Here is a 26987-nt window from a genome sequence, read left to right on the forward strand (position 1 = left end):
AAGTATGAATACGATCATAAACTTACCCAGATTCTCTGACAGCTTGTACATAAATATAGCAGGTAAAACAAGAGACAAGACTAGAAAGATGCTACCAATTTCTTAATAATACAAGTAGTACTGTTTTTTTATTGTTTATGGGTGCAATCCGTTTCAATAACTTCAAGATGCCCTCTAGGAAAAAAAAAAATGTTTTTTGTATGAAGCATCTCTTAAGGGTTGTGCATTGCAGTTCTTAAATCAATTATATCACTTAATATATAGTAGTTTGTTTTAATCTTGTATTGAAAAATAAATTACAGAAAATAACTTTAAAATGCAACAGAAGACAGACAAAATCAAGACAGACTACTAACATTCCGGAAATGCTTGGCCAGAAGGGGTGGATTTGCAGTGCTCAAGGCCAGTTCACTGTACAAATATATCAAAAAAAGAGAAAGAAATGCAATCTGACAGTGACACAAACCACAAAACATTCCTTTACATAAACAGCACTTCGTCCTACCACAGAACCATTGTTTTTTCCAACTACAAAAATGTATACAAAAATGATATTTATATATTTATACTTCATATACATGCCCTATTTGTGTTCTGATTTAAAAAAGTCTAAACTGTACAAAACAGCGCTCTTATGCAATGAAGGTTTGGATGGAATTCTCGAAACGTTGGCATAGCTTGTGACAGTGCTATATTACAGAAGGAAAACAAAGTAAGTCACGCTTAGAACAGCTGTGATTACGCGTAGGGCAAGTCTGTAGGTTTCCAAAAGAAAAATAAAGGCAAGGCAATGTACAGTTTTGAAGGTCTCCCATCCAGCGAACTAAAACAGCCCTACCTCTACGGTGCGCATTGTGTAGGTCCAAAAACATGCAATGTTAAATACTGGTGCAGCAGACAGTAAAGTGATATTACAGTTTCGGCTTAAAATGGAGTGGCATGAATCTTCACACGACTGCTTCCACTGACAACCATTCAACTAGGACGACTGGGAAACAAAAAAAAATTACTTGGAGAGGCTCACTTGGGTACAGTATGACTAGAAACAACTAGCTGGATCTATACAGAGCAGTAGCGCCTGCTCCTTTCCCTGAAATACTACTGAAACCAAACAGATGTGTTCTGTTTCAAAAAAAAAAAGAGAGACAAAGTGAAACCACGACAGAGGGGAAAAAAAAAAACCCCAAACTGCTACACCAGCCCTTGATTATGAACACGGATCTTCAAAGGAGGAAGAAAAAGACAGAGCGATCGGGTGGGAGGGTCGGAAAGAGACATTTCCTGTCTGCTGAGGCAGACGGTAAAAGGATCCGGCCTCATGGGAACCACTTGCAGGACCATCTTCCAGTGGGGGCAGAAATTCGGTGAGGAAACAAGAAGCCCAACCTAACCTATGATTAAGGGGTGTAAACTTTGGTTTGCGCAGTTCCTCAGTCTACAACAAGCAGTCTCTAGAAAGTCAGTCAGTTTGTCTTTAACTTGGCGTGCTGCGTCACCTGCTCAGTCAGACTGGCTTTGATGGAGTTTGCCACACTCTGCCTAATGTTATCTTCCATATAGCGATCACTCAGAGGCTTCAACACCTGGAGAGTGGGAATGCGAGACAGAGAGGAGATGGGGGGAGGGGGATGAGACCAAAACAGAAAAAAAAACAATCACTCAAATGAACAACGAACAATGAACAAGGAAGGACTTGAGAAATGAAACCAAAACGCATCATGCATCGTATTCATTACAGAGTAAAAAATGTAAACGATGGCAGTTGAAATCATGAATTGAAAACGTGGTGCAAGAACGTGAATAAGAAAATCTTGATTAGCCAGACACCCCCCCCACCCCAGCCAGAAAGGTCCCCTCAGAATACAAAAGGAAAAAAGAAAAAAGCTTTTAAAAAGATGAAGGTGCCAACCTGTATTCTACATGTGGTGTGAACCAGGTACACATTTCAGATTTAATCTAGGCCAGCATGGCTATTGACCATGAACTACTAAATAAAACAAAAAAAAATGCACAAAAATAAAACTGAACACACAAAAAGGTAGTGGCTAATTTTTCTTCTTGATATTGTTGTTTGAGGACAGTCTCTTTCTCTGCGCTGGTACAAAAGAGCGCCACGTGATTCGACTCCTCGCCAGCTCAAAGAGTTTGGTAAACACCTAAAACAGGGAATTCGGTAAGTTAGCAGTAGCAACTTAGCAAATAGCAACAGACCAAAAAAAAAAAAAAACATGAAAAATAGACAAGTACAGAAAGAGCCAGAAGATGATTGGGTGATCGCCTCTCACCTTTCTTGGGGTCCTCTGTGTAGCGGAAGTGAAAAGAGAAAGCAGAAGGTTAGAGGGGAGGGAAAGGACAGGGAGGGAGCATCTCAAGGACAGGTTAAAAACAGGTTAGCAAAGGCCAACGGCTGATTGGGGGGGGGTTAATCCCAGTTACTGGTCAGACAGCTTCTGGAATCTGGAGACAGAGCACTTAAATTTCATGAGAGAAATCACACTGGGCAGCATCCGGAGTGGGGTCTGGGCAGCAGAGAGAACAATGAAAAGGTTAAAAAAAAAAAATAAAAAAAAGCCACGTAGGACTGAGGGACGACCCACCCACCTGTTCCCATAGGGTTTCCGCCACTTGATCGATGACGGTTCCCAGTTCCCGGAACTCCCCTGAGTATTTGACGTAGGCCCAGGCGCAGAGCGACAGCAACGCCACGCCCATGACCAGGTTGCAGAGGGTGGCGACAGTGTTCAGACCGACGAACCCGGTCACTCCTGAGATGATGTACATGGCGAACATGACGGCGAAGAGGGTGGCCGGCGTGCGGGCGGCGTAGAAGATGTTCTTGCCGTCGTTGTGCTTGACGAAGTTTGCATAGGCCTCGTCCAGCTCGTGCTCCAGCTGCTCCTGGTAGCGGCGGCAGAACTCCTCCCCGCCCATCTTCTTGACCGAGCGGAACTGGCGGACGGAGCACTGCTTGAACTCCTCGTGGCTGCGCTCCAGGTCGGCGGGGGCGATGTACGGCTTGTCTCCTCCGCAAACCTGGGAATGCACCGTGCTGTGAGCATTTCTGACACGAGGACAGCCGCAGCGCCCCCCCTGGATAATACCTGCACCGCTGCGAATCTTTCGCCGAGACTCAAATATACAACGGTGTAAAGCCCACGGTCTGCTTCGTTGGACACCATTACACTAACTGTCAGACCTGCTTCAAATGTTTCGTGGCACATCTGTAAAAACTGCGATTACCTGCTCCATGCTTTTGTTGTAAGTGTCTTTTGCTCCCGCAACAGCTGCAAGATTGTTGGCTTCAGCAGTCGCCTGGATGGAAACAGATCTCATGGTTAGGCGCACGTTAATCTGCTCAGTGCAGCTAGGTGACCATATTAAGGACAGTACAGCAAAATGTCAGATTACAGCTCTACAGCAACACATTTGGAAATAGCCCTTAAGTAGTGACAGCATAAAATACTAACACGCATGCAGAATACTTCATCTGGGGACACATCCAATTGTTCAGAAAGGGAAATTTACACGCAGGTTAACTTGTCAAAGAAGTGGCATAAACAGTAGCACTGGCATCCAGCACAATGCTGAAACTCCACAGGACATATGAATGAATTTTTTTCCCCATTTTTTCTTGTTAGTGTAAATGCCTTACTTCTTCAGTTTGTACATCTAATGTCCGTAAATGTCAACTGAAGTGAAACTAACAGCATGTCATGTGTGTTTTTAAGAGAGTGAGCAACACGATGATGACAGCATACCTGTAACATGGACTTGGGGTGAGGCAGCTCCTCCCCTTGATAGATTTTGATGTAGGCCTAAAAGAAAAGAAAGGTTTTGTCTTTTTGCTGAAGGAACATGAAAGAGACTGAAAATAGAGGAAAAAAAAAAAAAACATGTTGCAGCCTTACTTTGAAATACTCCACCAGATCTCTGCACGTCACTTTGGAGCCGCCAATTTCCTTCTCAACCAAGCTCTCCGGGGATAACAGTAGTGGCACGAGGTTCTCCAGCTCCTTCTTGAATTCATCATCAATATCTATGTACAACATACACAGTCAGTACCTTTCAAAAATTTATCTTAACTATTACAACACAGATTCACCTGTGCAGATACCGTTGCATTTAAGGATCTGTGAAGCCTGAGGATTCTACAGCTTCTGATCGATACATTTGAAATCCTATCAGCCAAAGGCTAGCGTATACATCGCATCCATGTTTAAAACTCAAACGGTCGTTTAAAACAGAATCATTTAAAACACTGTCATCTCCATTTTAAATGACCAAATTCCTTTAGAGTGCTGCACAGGGGAGCAGGGAAGTCTATGAAACCAATATATCAAATGACTTCTGACATGTTTGGTCAGAATTTCAAAACAGCCAGTTTCAACTTCAGTGTTTCGACTTCAAAACAGCCAGTGAAACACTGACAGAAACATATAGACTGGAGGAGGGCCCTCCGTCCATCGACAGTGACAGGTTTAAGCGGTTACCCTGACCGCTGAGCAGAGAGAAGGGAGGTCTGGCAGAGATTACCTAGGGCAAGCGAGCGGAACGGACAGGAGAGGGGAGGTGCGGCCGTACCTCTTAATCTCCCGTCAAAGCTGGGGTTGGTGGCGACTTTGAGGCCGGGGTGCGGCAGCAGGAAGCAGCCGATGTTGGAGAAGCAGGAGTGGATGTGCTTCCTGACGTTCTGAAGCTCCTCGTGCTGGTTCTGCTTCACCTGCAGCGCACGACAAAATACTACGGCTTCTTACAAAGTTCATGACATCTGCCAGTTACAGGCCCTGTTGTCTATCTGCAGCATACTGGATATGAACCGCCCGTGCCTGCCTTTGAGGATACTGCTGTTTATGGAGCGGAGACGTGTGTACATAAGTTCACACAGGCAAACACTGATAGCAGATGACTGCCTTGGAGTGCCGCAATAAAATGTCGAGTGCTGATACTGCAATGCTTAGAGCAAACAATGTGGAGTTTAAGGCTGTCCACAGGAAAACTGCGAGTTGTTTAAACGAGCATTACCATTTAAAATGTGAATACCAAATGGTCTCTGAAATTAAACTGAACTTCTTTTCCAAGAAAAAAAATACGTATCTGAAAAGTGCTCAGCTGGTCGCACAGCACAAACAAACACTGTGATTACTGGTCTTAAGGATAATTATAAACATCTGATGTGCCTCAACAAACACCTCCACTGGTCTTTTACGGAACAATGCTGGAAAACACAGAAGGCTTAAAGCTGCTCCGATCAGCTAGCCTCCATCCTACCCTGAATGCATTTGCGCTTCCTCCAGTGTGCAACATTACATTCAGAATGCAGGGCTTAAAGCAACACAATTTTCTGAGCCTGAAATGGGTTTTTTTTGGTGGGGGAGGAGGTAAAAAAAAAAATAGGGCACACATACATTTAGCGTTAACACAACAGCTTTAATTCAAAATTGTAAAAAAAAAAAAACAATAGAATTTTGTATTACAGTGCTCAAATTAACAGTGCTTCCTTTTTTTCTTAAATGCTATTAAGAATTCAAAAGTGCAACTTCAGTAAAAGTTGGTCGAGTAGCGAGATGCTGTGCTACAACTTTGTCCAAGTCATCATCACAGAATCGGACCAAGACACTGAAAATTCTGTCCATGTTCCGGTTTGTGAACTTGTCAATGTTCAGTGAAAACACCAGTTTTGACAGCTTGTGTGCTAAACATTGCCTAATGTGACAGGCAATGCTGTGAGTGGATAGGTAGCTGGCCTGTGTATTTGACATACTAAGTTTGGAGAGTGCAATTCTGTCCTGTGATGTTTTATAGAGGTCAACTAGCGCTGGCGCTATCCTGAAAGACAGGTCATATTTCGCTATAAATGTACAAATGCGGACTTTATGATTGTACACGCGGTCTTGGATGGATGAAGCGGCAGCAGCTACAGTGGCCACGGCTCCCGGCAACGTATAACGTATAAAGGAGAGCCTGAACAGCTGCTTTGTGTGAGGGATCTGTATAATGCCGAGACAATGCCTTTTGCTGCTGTCCTATACTGTATTTTTTTGAACACACGGTGCAAAGCAGGTCCTGGGCTCCTTTGATTTGTGACAACACACGCGAACGTTTGTCCGCCATTACCATCTTCATCTAACCAAGCCTATCGGCATTTATTTTTCACCTCCCATTCTACTGTGCTCGTGTCTGCGCCAACCCTCACAAGTTTCGCTTCCATGCTCCATCTATTTCAATGCATGCTAGCCTATTGTACAGTAATCAACTGATGCAGTCCCCACAAATACTTCCTGGCACCGCCTCACAGAAAGCTGAAATTAGTTGTCGATTGGATAAGAACAGTGCTCTTGTACCAGTATGTCACCTAAACAGGCTACCATTGGTTAAAACTCATCTGAAAAACGCCACGCCAGTGATTGTTTTTAATAAAACTGCATTCCAGTCTGGTAATATCAGAGCCTGTATACATTTAGTTTTTGTACTAAAATACACCACTGAGGGTCACTGCATTCTGACAGCAGAGCTAACACATGATTTGTGGCTCTTCAAATGTCAGCTGAGGCACAGGAAACCACATACCACGTGTCATCAGCTTCATTAATGGTTTTTGCATTCCGTGACACACTCCTGCTGTCAAGGGCCTGTGACACCTCCATATGTTCAGTGCTGAGAATTCATCTTAACTGAACGAGACACACACTTAGAATTTTAGGGCCAAACAAACAATTAGCCTTATTCACTGTGGTACAAAACATAGCTGCAATTTAGGGTATTCCCCCTGAAAACAGTAATCGCACGAGCTGCAAAACTGTGGAACTCAAATCGCTGCAGAAAAGATGTTTCAATTCAAAATGCTGATGTGCTGTCGGTACATACACGTTTTAGCAATTCAAATTTTGAAAATAAATGCAAATTACACTGCAGTAGCTGTCGCTTGCCACTTGGATGAACCACTTCAGCAGCCAGTGAAGCCATACCGAGTCAAGCGTGCAGTGTTCATTTTACATTCCATTTGTGTGCAGCTCAGCCATGCGCATCTTCAGCCATGTCCACTACCCGTACGCCTGCGTACACACCCAACAGGCTCTACCCGTACGCCTGCGTACACACCCAACAGGCTCTACCCGTACGCCTGCGTACACTCCCAACAGGCTCTACCCGTACGCCTGCGTACACTCCCAACAGGCTCTACCCGTACGCCTGCGTACACTCCCAACAGGCTCTACCCGTACGCCTGCGTACACTCCCAACAGGCTCTACCCGTACGCCTGCGTACACTCCCAACAGGCTCTACCCGAACGCCTGCATACACTCCCAACAGGCTCTACCCGTACGCCTGCATACACTCCCAACAGGCTCTACCCGTACGCCTGCGTACACACCCAACAGGCTCTACCCGTACGCCTGCGTACACTCCCAACAGGCTCTACCCGTACGCCTGTACGCCTGCGTACACTCCCAACAGGCTCTACCCGTACGCCTGCGTACACTCCCAACAGGCTCTACCCGTACGCCTGCATACACTCCCAACAGGCTCTACCCGTACGCCTGAATACACTCCCAACAGGCTCTACACGAATGCCTGTATGCACTTCTAACAAGCCCTACCCTGGGGCGATGTAGCCGTCGCGATATATCAAATAGCTATTTTTAGCGCAATAACAGCTATCGCCGGTATGCGGCGCTAGGTTTCTTCCCGTATTGTTTTCCCTTTAGTCATACCTGATGCGGGAGCACACCTCCAAAGTTCAGTGAAATGCTTCTGGGGCAGTGGCGGCGGGTGAGCTGGGAACAGGGGAAGCCTGAACACTACCTTTAAATCTGTCATTACTTTCAACCTGTTCCCCTTTAGCCTCCTTGATTAACAATAAAACAAATCATTTACAGAATAATCCACACCAGTCGCGTAATTAGACTAAATGATTATGCTCGTGACACACCGCAGATTGTCTGAAATTTGTGTGCTATTGAGAAAGCTACAGCATTGTTTAACAAGGACGGCAATTTGAATAATTAAGTGGCAAGTAACCCCAAAGCTTTCTCTTTAATGTTTCACAATATATTACTATTATTCACATTATATTTATTATTATATTATATATTATTTGTGTTACAAAATTCAAATTACAAAACGGAGCTAAACTTAGTTTAATTGATTTAAATTACTGAGAATAAACTTTTAGGTTAGGCTGAGTGCAATGAACAATAACGTTTAGAACACAGACCTCACAAAAGCTGTGACGTGTCATGAGCATTTAACGTAATTTAAATCGATAAATGCCATCTTTGTTAATTAAACAATCTTGCGTTGTAGCTTTCGCAAGCACACAAACTACAGACAATCTGCAGTGTTTCGCGAGCATAATCATTTATTATAATTACGTGATTGGTGTCAATTCTGTGAATTATTTGTTTTATTGTTAAGCAAGGAGGATAAAGGAACAGGCTGAAAGTAATGACAGATTTAAAGCTAGTGTTTTGGCTTCCCCTGTTTCCAGCTCACCCGCCGCTACTGTTCTGGGGCAGAAAAATATCACTTTCATCTATATGTTGGTTAACTTACCTATTAGCTTTGAAAAACACATAGCATATGTTTCCACTCTTTATTTTTGTAGCCATGTTTCTATCTACCGCATGGAAGCAGCATAGTGCTGTTGCTGTGTGGCGCTTTTTTCCCCCCAGAAGCATTTCACATGGCCTCGGAAAACTGGAGGTGTGCTCCCGCATCAGGTATGACTAAAGGGAAAACAATACGGGAAGAAACCTAACGCTTCATACTGGGGATAGCTGTTATTGCGCTAAAAATAGGTATTCGATATATATCGCGATGGCTCTATCGCCCAGCCCTACTCTACCCCTATGCCTCTACACACTCTCAACAAGCTCTACCCCATATGCCTGTACACACTCTCAACAAGCTCTACCCCTATGCCTCTACACACTCTCAACAAGCTCTACCCCATATGCCTGTACACACTCTCAACAAGCTCTACCCCTATGCCTCTACACACTCTCAACAAGCTCTACCCCATATGCCTGTACACACTCTCAACAAGCTCTACCCCTATGCTTCTACACACTCCCAACAAGCTCTACCCCATATGCCTGTACACACTCTCAACAAGCTCTACCCCTATGCTTCTACACACTCTCAACAAGCTCTACCCATACACCTACATGCACTACTAATAAGCTGTACCCGTATGCCTACGCGCAATCAAGTTTGGGTAAAAAAAAAAAAAAAACTATGCCATGCAAGAAGTTGTATTCAGTACTTTCTCCAAGGAGGACTTAAGCTGGCTCCAATACTGCAGCGACAGTGTACAATGGCATATTAAGGAGCTAAGAGGTGTTTTAAGCCATGTTCAGTTTGATAGAAATTCAACTCTGACTGACTTACTGACTTACCTGCAACCTCTTCTCCAAGAACCTCTTCCCTCCTTCTAAACCGTAGGCGTGCTCATAAGGGTAGCTCCAGTCTCTTATGAGGAACATTAGGGTCTGTTTGGAAAGACATGGTAGAAGTACATCAAAAATTATCACGACAAAATGCTCTGTGGTGAAAAAGAGTGCAAGAGAGGGTAAAATTTTCACTTGTAACAGCGCCGTTCAGAACTGATAACTCCCCAATCCAAAAAAAGCACTTCATGGACAGTCACAATTATCTGACTGAATCCCCCCCCCCCCCCCCCCCCAAAGAAAAAAAAATACTGGAAATGTCACCAAGGACGGCACAGATGCAATCACTAACACAAGTGGCTAACGCATGCCTAATTCGCAGCTTAATGACAAACCGTCCAGGCAGATCGTTGTTAAACATGATTTGTAGTTAATAAGCAGACAGAGCTACACACCTGAAAGGGTTTCCGATAGATTTCCTCCATGGCAAGCCGTCCATATTCTGTGAAGAGCTACAGGGAGGATCAGACAGCCTTCATTAACTGTAATGAATGGATCACGAATTGAATTAACCTTCCTCATTGAGTGCCTTTAATGCTGGGATAGGCCCACTGGCTGGCAATCACCCTAAGGCTGGATAATGTAGTTACACATGGGAATATATAAAGGCCTAATTTAAAGACACAGGGAAATGCGCTTGCATACCTGTATTTGTTGTGAGCCATCAAAGTGTTTTGGGACATGCACTAACATAATTTAATTTTCTTTTCATTGCTGGAATATTACAGGTTCCAATTTTCACATCTCAATTGTCACCATCTGTTAAGCAATTCCCATCTCAAAGAATATTTCTCCCAATTTGCAGTCTTTATTACACCTACTCAATGGTAGATTTACAGGTCTTCAATGCCCATTGTGTTTACAGAACATACACTTCCTAAATGCATACATACCTGAAGATGTTGAAGATCGTCTTCCTGTATGTTCTGAGACAAGTTATAAACCTGAAAGACAGATCAAATCTGTATTACTGTGAAGCACTGAAACATTTCTAACAGCCAAGAGGCTGCGCAAAAATTCACATGCGGCAATTGTTTCGCGATACAGGAAGTTCTGACTACTGAACAAACAAAATTTCTGGTAAAGCACTTCGGAATGAAGCTTTGATTAAGAATGTCTTCCTTAATCGGGGGGGGGGGGGGGTGGAAATGTATATAACCACAACAAGCGTGACTCTACACATGTCAATCTGAATGCTTTGCTTCTCTGAGGTAGGGTAGGGTGGGAGTGTGGAAAGCAGCAGATTTGGAGACTTTTGTCCAACAATGTTCGCTTTACCCAAAAATAAACAGAGTACCTATGATAAGGCACAGCACTGCATGGCTTTATATGGATGGCAGTGGACACATACACAGGTACACGTGATGCTCACCTGTACAGAGCTGGTCATGGTGCTCAGTGCAAACACTGTGGCACAATCTTTGATGGTTGACTGGCTGTCAAAGGCCCCCTGAGTGTCAATTAAAAGAACAGCCACCTGCAGGGAAACGAGTCACTTATTGCCATGCTGTCGTGGAACGGGCAGCCCCACTCTCATACACACAGAATCCTGCGAAGGGGGGGGACGTCAAATGTAACTGCAGCGAAAGCCGTACTATCTCAGTGGCCTCATCAAGTACCTTGCTGCCGTCAGGCTTGTCCACCACGAACACCTCGCTCCATGCCTGGATCCCCGTCGTCTCTCTCTCGCAGCCCCCTCTCCAGGTGAAGCCGGTCAGGGGGTCCTCGTCCCCACCGAGCCACGAGCCGGAAGTCTGAGGGAGCAGGACAGAAGACCAATCTGAAATTTGGCACGAAGCGCCTCAGCTGTACCACTAGAGGGCACTGTGCTGCTGTTGCTGTTAGGAGGCAGTGACATCATGCCAAACCCGAGCAGTCCTTAAGTATGCACGTTTGACAACTGATTCGATGAAGCCGAGAGCACTTCCTGCTCATCTGTGCAAAGATGATACAAAGTGCCTGTCACTCTAATGTCACTTGCAGATGGGCACAAGGAAATGCCTAGAAGACCAGAATTCAGAGTAAAAATGTTTAATTCTGCAGAAATTGATTTATTCTACCCTGTTCAATGCATCCATTTCACAATCACAAGTTCATCCAAGTGGCTCCTGTCCGGAGGAAAAAAGTAATCTGTTAAATATTCTCCTCGCTCAGGAATGGTTTGGTTTCTTAATATGGGCAAAATTCCCATGAATATAAATGGTCTGATGGTCTACGTGATATCGGGGAGAATGGAGTGCATTCCCAAACAGTAAGCGGTCTATGAAATACGCAGAGCCGCTGAAGCCATCAGGGTCACGGCTCGCTATAGTCCCTGAAATGACCTTGGGGGTGGTGGAGCGCGACAGAAAGTTTGCATGCGAGATAACAGCCATGCTGGAGAGGCAGCGGGGTTCAGCATCACACCAGCCCCTGTGCTGCCAGTGTCTCAGCCTTCTGTGCAATACCGTTAACTGGCTTGTCTGGTTCTACTGCATGCCTTAAAGGGTGTCAATCCCCGAGTTAAGAGTATTTAAAAAGAAAAAAAACACGTCAAAGCAAACAAGTCCTTTCTGTGAGGAACAAAAGGCAGTGTTATTGGGGAGGCGCGCTACAGTTAGGGCGTTTAACGGACCAGGGTCAGCTGTAAGCCTGGGTGAAACGCATTAAAATGCTAATTAAAAAATTCCCCAAATTCCTTCCCTCGGGATGGTTTCTAGTAACAGTCATCTTAGGTAAAGGTAAAAACGTTACGGGTGAAGGAGGTGAGAACACGGTCCTGCCTTTCCTGTTAAGTGAGGGAAAAAACTGAAAGCAAAACGCGCCTTTGTTTTCAAAGGGAAATGAGAAACGCAGACCGCTGCTGACTCGCGTCGGAAAGCTCTACAGCTGCGGATGCAGCTCGTCTCAGAAAACCACCTCCATGAAACAGTGACGCATAAATCACAGGCCGCAGGCAACCATTAAGGATTTCGAGCTGATCGGTCTCTGGGCATACTCTTTACCATAACTAAGTGTTGAGACACAGTTAACGTTATTACACTGAGCAAATGGTGACAAAATACATGCAGTACTGCGTGACGGCTAGAGCTGAAACGATCACAGGTGGCGGTGTCCCCGGATTCCCAACACCTGCTGCTGGCACGCCTCGTCCCGGAGCTGCACTAACCCAGGGCATGGAGGACTCCTGGGTGAGGAGAGGCTGTTACATTCCCACAACAGCTTAGTATAGCAATTATGAGGCATTCACAACAGAATGCCGATGCCTTTTTCCCCAAAATCACTTTACGTTCCCGGATTTAAGACACCCGGCTTCCTGTTCCATTGTGCCCCGGGAGACATTATTCCCTGAGGACTAGAAGGCAGAACTGTAATTAGAGACGCTGTTCAAACTCAGGGTGAGGGTTTTTTTTTTTTGTTTTTTTGTTAAAGGCATCTTGATATTTGCCATCATTACTATTCCAAAAAGTAGTCCCACTCATTTATAATTAAGCCCGTTGTCCCCCTCCGAACGTGCAGTGCACTGGTAAGTGTGATGACACAAGGCAGGGTAACACAAGGTGCTGAGGAGCTGCTTTGGCTGGGAGGCGGGAGGGATTCGCTGCACTTCTTGAAACTTCTTGAATTTCTAACACAGAGCATATTGTGATATTAAATTAGCACCATATGAAATTTGATAAAAAATTCTCTCTGGCTAATTTTGTTCCAATCACACATGCATTACGTGAGCAGTGAGGACCTACTCCTCCTCACTGATGTGCCTTGTCCAGACACCTACTTCTGGAAAGGTTTTTGCTGTTGAACTTTTGGCCTTACCCTCTTGGCCTTACATTTTTAGAGAGGTGTCTGATTGGCTGTTGTCCTGTCAGTCACACATGTCTCTGGGTGGGGAAAGGCCACGTAGGGTAAAATTTAGCCGTTTACATTGGACCAGGAGCATAATCCCATTATGGTTAAGAAACAGGCTGAGTCTGAACCATTCTAAATGAAGACCCTTCCGACGTAAGCATCCTACCATAGGTATCCATTTGCTGGACATGATAGCCAGGATTGAGAATTAATGGATATCTAACTCATTCTCCAGCTGGGTGGCATCTTGGCTTTGGGGTCTTGGATATGCAACCATAAGGTTGCAGCTATATTCCCACATGGGGCACTGCTGTCATCCAAGGACAGTACTTCCCCTGACTCCTGACTGTAAACATTCAAACAATAAAACAAAATTTGATCTCTGCAAGTCCAAGCTATTTACCAAGGAAATGTGATGAAGGAAACGCCAGATACAATCTGAGCCTGAACTGAGAGTGACCTACTGATATACAGTCAATGAAAATAGTTCCTTGTGGACGCCGAAACCTGTTGTGGAGGGGTTTCCTTGATGTGTGAGGTCATCGCATCCTGCTCAAAAAATGAACCCACCCGCTGTCAAACCTTTACTTCAGCACCCAAGTTACGGCAAAGCCTAAGCCTAAAAAAAGCAACAGGGCACTGACGACCAATCCAAAAAGTGACGTCAGTTAATTTCACTGCATTAGCATGAATGCAAAAATAGCTCTTCCCAAGCTACCTGACCTATAACAAGAAATGGCTGCTTGCGACATGCGCCTCTTCACCAGCCTGGATATCTCTGGTGCTGGGAGTTTACCGATGCATTCTTTTTTCCTGGAGGTTACGTTTATTGGTTTCTGTCTCATGACAGCAAATCGGGAATGTCGCCGAAGTTAGCATGTGAATAAATCCAAACGCATGCATAAGGAGACTAACTCTGGGGAGGAATGTACACGCACGCATGCTTGTGCCATAACTGAATGGTTATGCCGCAGCGGAAACTGGTTTCCTAAAATGCACCTTTTGCAGTAAGCAAAACATTGTGTAAGACCATACCAGACAACACATTTTAGAAATGCCTGGCGCGCTCAGGCGTTTAAAATGTCAACAGTGTAGATTAACAGAGAAAGACGATCTCTGTAAAGCCTAGGCGGAGAGGGTGAATGGCGGGTGAAACGCAGAACGTCACTGCTGTCCTTCAGCTACCTCTCAGCCTGCCCTGCAGAGCCTTACTGCTCTCGAATCGGTACCTTCTGCTCAAAGCCACCTGCCACAGGTGTGAATTTCTAACAGGCCCGATCGACCCAGGAGCAGCAGAGGGTGTACCCCGAAATCTGAGCTGCCTTTGTGTTTTAATGTGCGTTGGTGTCCACCGTCATGCCCGCGACAGCGATTCTGTCTCAGGGAGGCTGCGGAAGAAATTCATTTAAATGTGATTAAAACCCTTTTGCTGTGAGGAATCAGGACGGAAAGTGGAGACCATTCAGGAAGTGAAGGAACAGGAAATATACAAATTTCCAGCCTACAGAGTCTGTTGGAAATGCTTATAAAGTATTGTGTGATATGTTCACTAAACAAAGCGTGCGCTGATACAACACTGTCCATGTCTTATGTGGGACCCAGAGGCTGAATGAGGGCTTTGCTCTTTTTTAGCAGATTCATCTTCTGTCGTGTTCACTCAATAAAGCCATGATCTCAAACCCATTTCTGCACAGTAAGCTGTGCTGGATGTACAAAACTATGCCGTGTGCCTGCGGCATATCACAGGCCAGGCACTAATCACCGTGCCTTGAAAGACATGATCATGTTTTCATATAATGCTATACCTTCTCATCTGATTGCAGTCACAAGCAACATGCTCATAATAAATATTTAATGACATTAATCCATGAGCACAAGCGTGTCATTTTTCAATTAAAACAACGCTAAATAACTTGACCGTCGGGGAACACCCGACCGCGTTTGAGTAACCGAGTAAGTGAAGTTTAATCTGACGGACGCGCCCGGTTAGCCTCGCCGACGGCTGCGGGCGCGGGTGCCGGCCTCACCTGGCTGTACATGTAGCGGAGCATGAAGTCGAGCAGGAAGGACTTGCCCTTGCGGAAGGCCCCGGCCACGGACACCACCACCACGTTGAGGTCGCGCACGTGCTCCTGCAGCAGGATGCGCTCCAGGGCGCGCTCGTCCAGCTCGAAGTTGTGCTCGTCCTCGTCGGCCAGCACAATCTGCACCGGCCGGGCCGCCTCCTCCATCGCCTCGTCCTCGCCGTCGGGCGGCGCCTCCACCGGGGGCACGTCCTCCACACCGCTGACACCTGGGGGGGGGGGGGGGGGGGGGCGTAGTAGGACCGTCACTTATTACAACCCCCGAAGGCTGCAGGGTACAGTCCTGCCATCTGAGATAATTTTAATTCAGCCTATGAGGTAATTTATAGCAAGGGAAGTAGCTTGTTTACCTCTGTGGTCTGCTTGCACTTTAAACCCTAACACTAGTAATAGCCCATAAAAGCAAAACACCTACTAGTTACGTTCATTAACCCTTAAAAACTATGATTCAAAAATGATGGTCTACATAAAGTGAGTAGGTACAGTACTACATGACTTTTTTGAACATGAAGACACTGACCTGACCTGAGAACTGACTCCTTGCAGCAAATGCACCATGCTGCCAAATATCTGTAAGGCAGTTCTAACACCATACCCTTCCTTCCAGAAATACCTCATGTGAAACAACACCAAAGACACTCAACTCTCCACCCTAATTAAACACTCCGGTTTCATTAAAATCCCTTAACACCTGTGCTCTATTAGGAGGGAAAATAGATTTCAGGGCTATCTACACCATCTACTCTACGCTCATACGTCTGTACTTTTTCCCCCAATGGAAAGGAGGAAGATGAAAAAGTGAGATCCTTTCGTCCTGACCTGGCTGAACAACTGATAACATGCACAATGCACAAGTAAGGGCACGCTGCACCATTACCAGCAGCTTGTCTATGTTTTACTCATCAAGCCTGTCGAACTGGAGTCTGAAATGAACTGTATGTCCAACTGGAGTCTGAAATGAATTGCATGTTTTCCAGAAAACGCAATCGGCATCTAGACGAAATGCTGGGAAAGTGCTTATTTGGAAGTATGGAGTAAATAATCCAACGCCATTTTGACGGGAGATTCTAAAACGTTTAATACGTCAGACCAAACGCTTTCCCTGGGTTTTATTTTCTCGTAAAACAATCCCTGGCGTCTTTCCATCCCGACCCATAACTGGAAGTGAAGTGGCCTGGATTGCTCTGCCAAGCAGCCTGTCCGTGAGAACACAGGCACACAATCAGTGGGCAAGCGTGGTGAGACGAGGACGTGCGGATGGGGGGGGGGGGGGGGGTCAGGCTCGCCGGAAGGTGGCGCGCCCTGTGCTTCAACCCAGTCGTCTGAATTCCTTCATTAATAAGCCAGCTGGGGGGTCATGGGGGTGCAGTCATGCTCAGGCCTGCAGGACATCATCAAATTTCATCCACGGGTATCGTCAGCTTTGGCATGGGGTGCAACACAAGGATAAATCAGATGGTGCCCCTGACATTAAGCCCCCCCCTTGAGAAGTGGACACAAAATGAGTCATTTAAAAGCTGTTTGGCCATTTGAGCAACCTTGGCCGACTCACGGAGCATAATATGGTGCTACTGTTTCTCTAGTGTCATAGACCAAGTGACAGACAAAGATGCAGCTGAGCAACCATCAGTCTCTATTAACAGACAGAACTGTGTTACAAATTATATAATACGGTGCTGGCAACCTTAACAAGGATGGAAATATTGACTACACTCATGAGCCAAGCACACAGAATGTATTAATACATTTGGCACGGTGTGAAAAAACCTTATTGGGCAAGCGAGGAAAGGCGATCGTAGGCCGCCCAGGGAGCCAGCTCGAGGTCAGAACCTTTATGCTTGAGCATCCTGGCTCAAGAGGAAGTAGGGGGGGCAAAAAAAGAAAAAGAAAAAGCGTTCATGTGGGACGACCACTTCAGCAGCACCAACGCTGTGCGGGCGCTGTGGTTCCCATTTAGCCGTGGGCTCTTCGGTCGGTCACACTGCACCACGTGTCAGACCCCGGGCCGCGGAGCCAAGTCGGAGTTGGGCAACAGTGCGTGAGGAATGCGCTCCGTTCCGGCTGGGCTCCCCTTCCGCAGCAACCTCTGAAGAGGAGTGGGGGCCAATCAGGTCAGCATGGGGCGAGATGCTGGCGCTGGCGTTGGCTGAATTATTTAGGCCGGGCCCCTCTCGGAAAACGAAAGCGCCGCTTCGCGGACCCGCAGGAAGTGGGCGAGAAGAGGGTAGGTGGGGTGTGTGCTAGCGCGTCACTCCCTGCTGTTTTCAAAGAGCGAGGGCTTCCTGCTGACTCTCCCTCCATCTGCACGCTGCTATCGATTCATTGTCTAATCGCTTCTGACACGAGAGCAAATTACCCATAAGGCATTGATGTCCACATAAAAAAGGCCTCCCACGAGTATGTGAACTAACCTTGGGAGGTGCAGGATAAACGGAGGAACTTGGTGGCTTTGATCCGGCAGGCTGAATCAAAGCCTTTAAACCACCTATAGATTGCACCACTCATCAGCTCCAGGATTCAGACAGAAGTACAACAAGCACTGATCATCCGAAGACCACACAAGGCATCTCTTTGGAAAAACTGTCAGCATTCCACCCGCTGACTTATTTTAACCCTCCCTTAACAATCAGAGGTTGAAATTATTCCACATTTATCACTTAAGGACCACTTATCAGTGTTAAAAAAACCTGAGCTCAGACAAAATGTTAGTGCAGACATCCCTAGCACAAAAAACAGTCGTTCAAAGACCAAACTGTAAATTGTTGATATGTCCCGCCAAAAGCTTTCCCTGCCTTTAGGGGTGTGAAACTTGAGGTTCGAGATTTAGTTCCAACCTAATCCCCTTGTTACGACCCAATACCTAAACCTGGAGCGCAGTCGCTACTAGAGTTGGCTGAGATTGTATGGGGTAAAGTCTGATCCACGTGTTGGTACGCACGTGTGGGTGGGAGGAGAAAGAAATCAAGCAAGGGTCATCATGAGGCAATCCCACAGACCAACGAAAACATGGAGCGAAGCGGAACCGTTCAGCCTGTTTACAACAGCACACCCCACGGCCAACCGGGCCTTCAGGCACACAGACTCAGCTGTCCTTTCCGTAAAGCGTATTTCACATTATATTTCACTGTTAAAAACACTTAAACAGGCAAATAAGCAAATAATGACAAAAAGTACCCTGGGGGGGATATGGCCAGGTATATGGTTAGCGGGACTATTCCGACACAATGAGAGCCTTCCCATAAACCAAAGGCACAAAAACAAGCAAACAACAAAAACACAAATCTTCAAGAAAAGGAGAAACTGACACCACGAGACCTCATCTCAGGCAGTGTCTCCTGGCTACGGGTCATGTAGCCATCTTCATATTACGCTGGAGCCTCGGCGAACCCCAAACTGCGTTTGATTAAACAACGTGGCAGACGTGGACGTTGGACGAGTCAAAATCATCACCCGGTGTCAGGGCTCCAGAGCACTATGTCAGCAAACAAGTCACTAATGATTTCACTACCTGCAAATAAACTGATCACTATCCGCCATTCCTGCCACCCTATTCCAGGACTATTTATCCCTGTGGGAAGGGACTGCTTCTTGCAGCATAATGACAACCCTTCTGCTTCTGCCTTCTGCAATAAAAAAAAGAAAAAGTAAAAATAAATAGAAAATCAGACCTAAGGGTAAAACATTTATGCCATCGATTAACTTTTGCTCCATTGGTGTGTACTAGTTTATTCGCAGCTAAACATGTCGCATTTCTGTTTCGCTTTTAAAAGGAATGTTTCGACTTGCTAAAGGGGGTTCTATTTCAGTATTTTCACAATCTATTTCCGTTGGTGTCTCTGCTGATACATGTGTGAACAAATGTTTGACACATTGAGTAACCATTAGCTCCTCGGTTCCCATCTCAAAGTTTTACTCTATAATATAACAATATAGTTGCTGTGCTTAACTGTACAGTAATGTTTCTGCTGTAACTGTTTACTTAACGCAAAGTTAACTATCCTGCCTGATGTGTGCATGTGTGCAAAGCTAATTTAAAATGTTTACAGATTATTTGTTCCAGGAACCCAGTTATCTTCAATAAAGCCTTATCTCTATACATTGCTGTCCAAAGCTCTGTTCCCTGGCTGTTCAGTTTATCAAATCATCAATTATGGGCACCTGAGTGTGTGACGTTATGTAAACGAATGCCAATGAACACTAATTTCAAAAAGAGAACTATATGCCAATTTTAGGATCTCAATTTGATTTAAAAAAAAAAAAATCCCACCAAGCTTAAACATCAGCTGTTAAGATGAATGAGTAGACCTTAAGTGCATCCAAGGTCATAGGTAACGGCACGAACTCTCATATGTATTCAAGAGCATGTTTAACATGCAATATACTAGCGACAACGGCATCATTATTCAAATAACTGCGTACACAGTTTCCGAGATTGAGCCGGTAACAGCTTGTGACTTATGACAATGGCTCATCTGCTTTTTATCCTGCCAAGTGTCAATGTGCGAGTCAGGTATGCGTGACCCTACTTGTCACATCTTAATTTAATTGCACCATTAATTAATTAACTGTATATAATTATATTTCGTTCTTTCCCCAAAATATCTTGAGCATTCAGTACAGGTACAACATTCATCTGTGATTCAACATAAAAGGCTTAAAAAAAAAAAAAAAAACAAATCATGATTTGGCTACTTAAGGGCAGAATTTAGAGTGATGCCAATTTACACAAGATTCCTCAGGAACCAAATTAGGCACAACTAGTTTAAGAAACTTTATATTTTGAATGTGAGCCTACCAAGTAAATCTTTATGTGTGGCCAACTGAAAAAATCTTGAAGTAAAGAAACTGCCAGTGAACATTTGAAATGGCATTTCCCTCGCTTAAGCTGATGCCAGGGGTTTGTTCATGTCTACTGAAGGTCATCCACAGCCATCCCTGCCGGGACGGCCAGGCGCTGGGCCTTCTGTTTCCTGCACAGGCCTACATAAAGCACTCCAGAGAATAACACGTCCCATTGACAGCCAGTAACGCGCAGCTAACGTGAGCAGGCCTCCGCTGACCGCACCTTGTTCACAGCTGATCGTATGATCTCGCAAACGCGCGACTCTTACGCAGGCGGGAAAGTGATCGTCTAGCAGCATTCCTTTAAGGCAGCTGTGTCTAATCTAATGGAGCGAGCTGGCATCCTGAAGGATGAGTCTGTTCAGAGAGATGCAATTTTCGCAGCTGGCGGGACAGAGTCCCTTCGAGACACCACAAGGAGACTTCTGCAGTCAGTCTGATGTTATTCCCCTGGGTTGCCTCTGGTGAGCATAAGGCAACTGGTAAAGCACACCAGATAGAGGACTTCAAAGGGGGGGGGAGGTGTTCCCATATCCGCTGCATCATCTTACTATGAGCAGTCTTAAACCGGTTTACAGCAAAGACAGCAAAGCAAGGCTGTTCAACAACCACAGCCTTTGAGGTCTTCTGAAAACCTGCTGGCAGACTCAATCTTTTGCACCGCTACAATGAGACAGGTGAGAAGGCATTCTGCCAGGGTGTGGGAAATCCTAGAAAAGACGACTGGTACGGCACTCCCTTTTACTGCATGCGTCATCAGACAAGCTCATCCGCAGAACTGGCTCTACCTGGAACTGGATTCTTCTGGAGGGAGCCGGATGATTCCATGAGCTACAACAGTTTCATTAGGGATTTTTATTTTTTGGAATACAGTAAAAATCCATTTTGTGGCAGTTCAAAGAGCACAATGTCATATGCCGATCTCCATTCTACAAAGTAAGTACACTGCCACAGAACTGCTGAAAAGATCATAGGCCAATGTTTCAAACCATACAAGTTCAGGCCAAACGGTGTTTCACATGTAGTAACAGTGCTTCTTTGATGATTTTTTTTTTGTTGGGCGGGGTGGGGATGGAGAGCCAGTATCGGGATGAGACAAAAATATGAATGTAAGCATAGGAAATGCATCTTGGTTGACAAAAACAATATGAAAATAATACTGACCTACTTTAAAAAACAAATTCACATATACAGTAAACAAAGAACCTAAATTACTGAACAGGCCTTTTTAAATTAATTCCTATACTATTACATTTCATGCCACTACATACTATTAAATGACATACTATTCACATGTCATTTACAAAGGATTTATATAGAGAAAAAAAAAAGAAGCCAAACACTGGTACTTCACTGCATATATAGTGAAGTTCTAATGTACTTGTATATATCCTTCTATATTACTGGTTTATATTGTAAGTTTGGTAGCTCAACATATCATCTTATAGGTTGAAAATATTCACAGTTGCTTGCAAAGCTTTGCCCACCTCTGGGAAAGAAAGAGGTTTCTCTTTTCTTTTTTCCATGATTCTCCCCAGCCAATCATGTCTGATGAAACTAGATCTGAAAAGCTCATAGAGCAAATGTTTCTCAGACAACCCCAGGACACTTCTCTGAATATCAACTGCTTAGACATCATTGATCTCCCAGGGAGGGGTGCTTTTTTTTCTTGTTTACACTTTCAGATGAACACTTAGTATCACCTCCTTTTATACATCCCAACCCTTGTTTACCCACTTGCTGCTCACTATTGGTCTCAATGACAAACAGGACTCTTAATATGACCTGGAAACCCATTTATTGTCATCTTCAGAGAAGTCAGTTACAGCCATTTAGGTGCATATTTTTTAAAATAATGTTAACTAGGGCTGTGCGATATGACCAAAATCTCATATCCCGATATAGGTTATTTCATATCCCGATAACTATACATATCACAATATAGCACATTTTCTGTAAATTCAATGAATAAATAATTTATATAAAATGACCACATGGAAAGGCCTATTTCTTATTACAGTTTGAATTATATACTCGACAAAAAAAGGTACTTACTCATATTTTATTATTTTTCTCCTTTTATTTAGAACCTTTGTACAAATTTTCAGTTAACCCTTTCACGCGTATGGTAACACCAGCGTGATTAGCCGTTCAGCATGTATGCTAAAACTGGTGTGATTAAAACACTAGATTACACTAGACTAAAATTCTAGCTAATTTTAGCTTTGACGAAACTGCGATTTAACATTAAAAAAATATAGCAAATGCGGCGATGAAAACTATGAGAAGCTTAATAACGCTAATGAAAACATAACGAACCATATAACGTAAGCATAAAAATAAATTACGTGCGAAAGGGTTAAGCATGTAACAAAATATAAAATATTATTGCATAAAAATATAAAACGGTAAATAGAAAACACTTTTCAACTACAGTTCTGTGTCACGTTCTTTCCATGTTTGTTTGTACCTTTATGCAAATTTCCTGCCTGCATCCATGCCGTATGGAAGAATGCAAAGTCGTCTAAATAATGAAAAATATTGCTGCAAAGTGTGTGATTTGCGACACAACGAAGTAAGCGATACAACATAATACAAAACAATTGACGTTTTTCTATCATCACACGATATACATCATCATATCGCACAGCCCTAAAGTTAACCAATCATTGCAGTTAAACACTGGCTGTTCACAATGTTGTAAAATAACACGCCGGAGAAAACATCAGCTAAACTAACACCTTGTCACAACTACAGAAAATATGCCTGCACATCCACTCAACTCAATGCAGTCAATTTTTTTAAAACACTTTTTAAAGGGTCGTATTTCAACTAAAGTTCATTTTTGACTGAGACTTGTCAAAACATCGCAGGTACAATCATATGTCTGAACTACCACCAGCTGAAGATATTCAGTTTCTAACTTTGTAGCTTACTTAGGACACTGCTGTTCTGCTGGCTGCATCACTGGCTTGATTCCATCAGCACTCAAGTTGAGAGTTGAGGAAAAACACACCAGATACAAAAATGGGAAAGCGTTTGCTAGCCAGGCAACTTCCAGGCTGTTCTGTGCATTCTGCCTTTTCTAATTAAGAACAGCCTAGCCTGAATATTAGGCAATGTATTCAGTACAACGTTTATGTATGTATGTTAATTATGACTGATGACACTGTGATGAAGTACACTATGATTAATGATAACTCTGGACTTAAGCAAAGAGAAAAAAGCACCACATAATACTGTAACAGTCTACCAGTAGTACAGTATGACAGTAAAATATGTAGGCTAGGTGCTGCACCTCACCCAGAAAATGAAAGGAAAAACCCTGAATATGTTTGATCATTCATTTTTTGGCAATTAAAATACAGGCCTACACCACTTTCATCATCAAAACACAGGCTTTGGAAGTTAGTGGATTTTACCACTATTTACAAGCGAGTGTGCTTGTGCATATTTATGACCTTTTCGGAGTAAGTGTTAATAGCGGAAGGTAATTACATATATTGCATTCATGACAGACACGTAGGCTACAATGTTTCTGTTTAACAAAGGTAATTTCTTAACAGGGAAGGGGAGGGCACAGAATGACTGCACTTCCTTATAGCGGAAGCACCTGAATTTTTGTGTCCGTGCTTGCATGCAGAGTAAAAGCTTTACTTCATTGGATTCCATATTAAAGTGGGATAACACACAGCAGAGAGTGCTTGGCCTGTTTTCCAAGTCCACTGTGATGGAACAGAAGGTATGCAAGGATGACTGCATTCCATATTGCATCCAACTGTGAAAGCAGGAGTCTGATTACTTCCCTACATGTTTGAGCAATCAGTATCACTTCCCAACTCTGAATTCATACACTATTGTGCTGTACCGACTTAAAACAATAAATACAAAGAAATACAATAAATACAAATTACATAAATGTAATAAATACAAACCTAATACATATTTACCTAAACAAATGATGAAGGCTGAAACATAAAACCACTCGGTACATTAAATGAACAGATAAACTCAGTAGCCTATATAAAGTACATACTGTTGATGCTTTTCCATGCCAAAAGACCTTCAAGCAGGGCAATGAGCCTTGCAGTAGGCCACTGAAGGGCTGCCGGAAACCCTTGTGCCCTCTAAAGGCTCAACAAAAACCCGCAACCCAAGTGCCACAGAGGCCATTAAAACAGGCAACACTTCCTATGCAGACACCCAACAAGCACAGAGAACCAACACTATCAAATATTACCTTGTTTCCTCTGGCTATATTGACAACTTACTTTATCATACTTTTCAGGTTCATTTTGGAAGAATATGCATACATAATAGGGTGACTGTTGATATGAGAGACCACAATTGGTTAAATATATTCAAAAATTCAACATTGCTCAAAACTGACCACATACCCCAGCTTGGCTTGATCATTGTTGCAATTTGGGTTAGTTACACAAACTGGCTTGCTACAACAGATAATCAACCTAAAGGTCAGCCAGACTAAGAAGTGCCATTCTTAACATTTTACTCTCCCTTCTCTGTAATTCCTGACGGCTGTGGAATCATTGGTCCAGCTCAGCAATACTCCATCTTTGGAGCTGCTTCTATTCCAACTGAAGCGGATTAACCCTACGACCTAGTTCTTCATCCATATCCAATGGAAGCTGGAATTTGAGACTAAATTTGGTCATTTTTGTCACTAAACCAAACACTGAAACAAACATCTTTTCTCTCCCTGCAGCCACTCTGAAGACTGCTGCCAAATTCAAGGGACTGACAGACTACTCCCAGGCCAGAGTCAAGCTGGGCCAATGTTCACAGGACAACATGTGATGTTTGCGCTGAGGGCATAAGTGCACGGTAAAAGTTTAACAGATTTTCCACATGTAAACAATGAGTTTTATCATCTTTTCATCACCTTACGGACAGATGACAAAAAAGAAATATTAAGTCTGTGCAAAAAAAAAAAAAAAACTATTGATCAAAATCAGACAAGAAGAATAAATGCCCAATTTTAGACAGATGAAAGTCCATAAGGAATGCAATGCAGTTTCTGTGCTCTACTTTAACAATGACACAGTTGCACTTGTGGATACACTACTTCAGTTTTGACAGTTATGATATACCTTTGGAGGCAACAAATGGATATATCCTGCAGGTCCTCAAAAAAAAAAAGAAAAAATACAAAATACAAAATATGTAAATTCTACGCAAATAATACATTCACGAAATGGGAGCATTCCAATCCATTCATAAAAATAACATGCAAGTTCATTTCTTGCCTAACGGTATTTGTACATCTGAACCACTTCAAGATGAAAAACAGATGCATCTTCAGCAAGTTAAAAAAAAAAAAACAACTCATATGTCAGAATTTGTGTCAGATTTCCGTGTTCCTTAAACAGAATTACATCCATTTGTCTTATTAACGACATGTGGTAAGTGCTATAAGCACAGGGGATACGCTGTAGAGCCAGCAAGCTTGTCTGCTAGCTACACCTGAATTAGTGACCTGGGATATAGTGCCATACCAGCTATTTCACTACCTATTTACTTAAATGGTTATGACAGCACCACGCATGTATAAATTAAACAAATCGCAAACATTTTTTTCTGCCTCAGTCAATCCCAGTGTGAACCGAACATTAGTTTGCTAGTTAACACTGTCCATCGTTTCACGTTAGACCAACGGGAATAAGAAATCCTTTTTAATATTACATTTAGTACCTCTCTTTCTAGCTAACACGTCAGACTTAAAATGTTAGCTTGCTAGCCGAGTCTACGGATCAATTTCTGGGGAAAAAGGAAAAACGAGACTGGGGCGGTGATTTTGTGGTAACGTTAGCCAATTTCAAATGACACAGCTGGATATATAGCTAACGAACAGCTTCTGATATTGTAGTATCTAGCTATCGTTCGCTGTTGGCTATCCCCAACCACCTACTTAGCAAGCGGGATAGACATCTAGCTCAACTTACACCTCTAGTTAATACTTAACGTTTACAAAAGATCTAGACATAACTTCCCTTTTCAACGCTTTTTCATATATTACCGAGAACGAGTCATTCTAACCAGCCTGTTTGCGAATGAACTGACATTGGGGCACCGTTAGTTGAGGCTAACGTTAGCTACCTTTACAGACCTTTTCTGAAATGGATCTTGCTGTGTGTCAAGAACCAGTCAGACAGCTGTCTCTAACAGCCTATGACTATGGCCGTTTCATAAAGCCACACACTAAGCTACCTATTACCTAGCTAATGTTACTGCACGCACTCTATCCAAACAAACAGCGAGACATCTTAGCCAACGGGACAAATCAGGCCAGGTGAAACCGTAGATGCTAGCTAATAGCTACCTAGCGAGCTAACGTTAGCTGGCTGGCAAGATAACTGACTGGCTGGCTAGCTAGCTAGCTCCACCGTTCAGTGCAAATAGCTACACACAGAATGCAATCACCGCACTCTTTTCCTCGCATGTCAGCAGGGGATTATACACATTGCATTGACATCAGTGCCACCCTTCAGAAAATATTTTTTGTAAAATTTGTTACCTTCCTCAAAGATGTTGCTTTTGCAATTTTGTTCGGAATGATTCCGATTCCTCAACCCGCTCTTCTCCGCCATCTTGTTCTGTTTAAAATAATCAAATCCAGCTGACGTCAAGAGCCCTGATTCCCCACTTGCCTTTATCAAGTTCAGGCTGTGCAGTAGCCTTCCGCAGGGTCCTAAACAAACATCCACTCAGCTCCTATGCAAGCGGTTGATGACAGCGTCTATCGCCAGCTACGAACTTCGACCTATC

General features: G+C 43.8%; 1 protein-coding gene across 3 annotated transcripts; it reads right to left on the reverse strand.

Moving 5' to 3' along the window:
* Positions 1–1139: 1139 nt before the first annotated feature.
* On the reverse strand, positions 1140–26830 carry LOC118778737 (atlastin-2-like). 3 transcript variants are annotated; one of them, XM_036530399.1, is made up of 14 exons: positions 26737–26830; positions 15303–15568; positions 11067–11201; positions 10820–10924; positions 10341–10391; positions 9843–9899; positions 9397–9489; positions 4582–4720; positions 3909–4036; positions 3759–3815; positions 3241–3312; positions 2602–3033; positions 2286–2300; positions 1503–2156 (listed from the first exon to the last, which is right to left on the reverse strand). In XM_036530399.1, exons 1-14 carry the CDS (start codon positions 26807–26809, stop codon positions 2046–2048), a joined length of 1734 nt encoding a protein of 577 aa, XP_036386292.1. In that variant the 5' UTR covers positions 26810–26830; the 3' UTR covers positions 1503–2045. The 3 variants fall into 3 exon arrangements, with proteins under 3 accessions (XP_036386302.1, XP_036386292.1, XP_036386310.1); XM_036530409.1 differs by lacking the exon at positions 2286–2300 and having other exon boundaries at positions 1140–1583; XM_036530417.1 differs by lacking the exon at positions 2286–2300.
* Between the last annotated feature and the right edge of the window lie 157 nt (positions 26831–26987).

This window comes from Megalops cyprinoides, chromosome 1 (assembly GCF_013368585.1).
Source record: "Megalops cyprinoides isolate fMegCyp1 chromosome 1, fMegCyp1.pri, whole genome shotgun sequence".
Lineage (NCBI taxonomy): Eukaryota > Metazoa > Chordata > Actinopteri > Elopiformes > Megalopidae > Megalops > Megalops cyprinoides.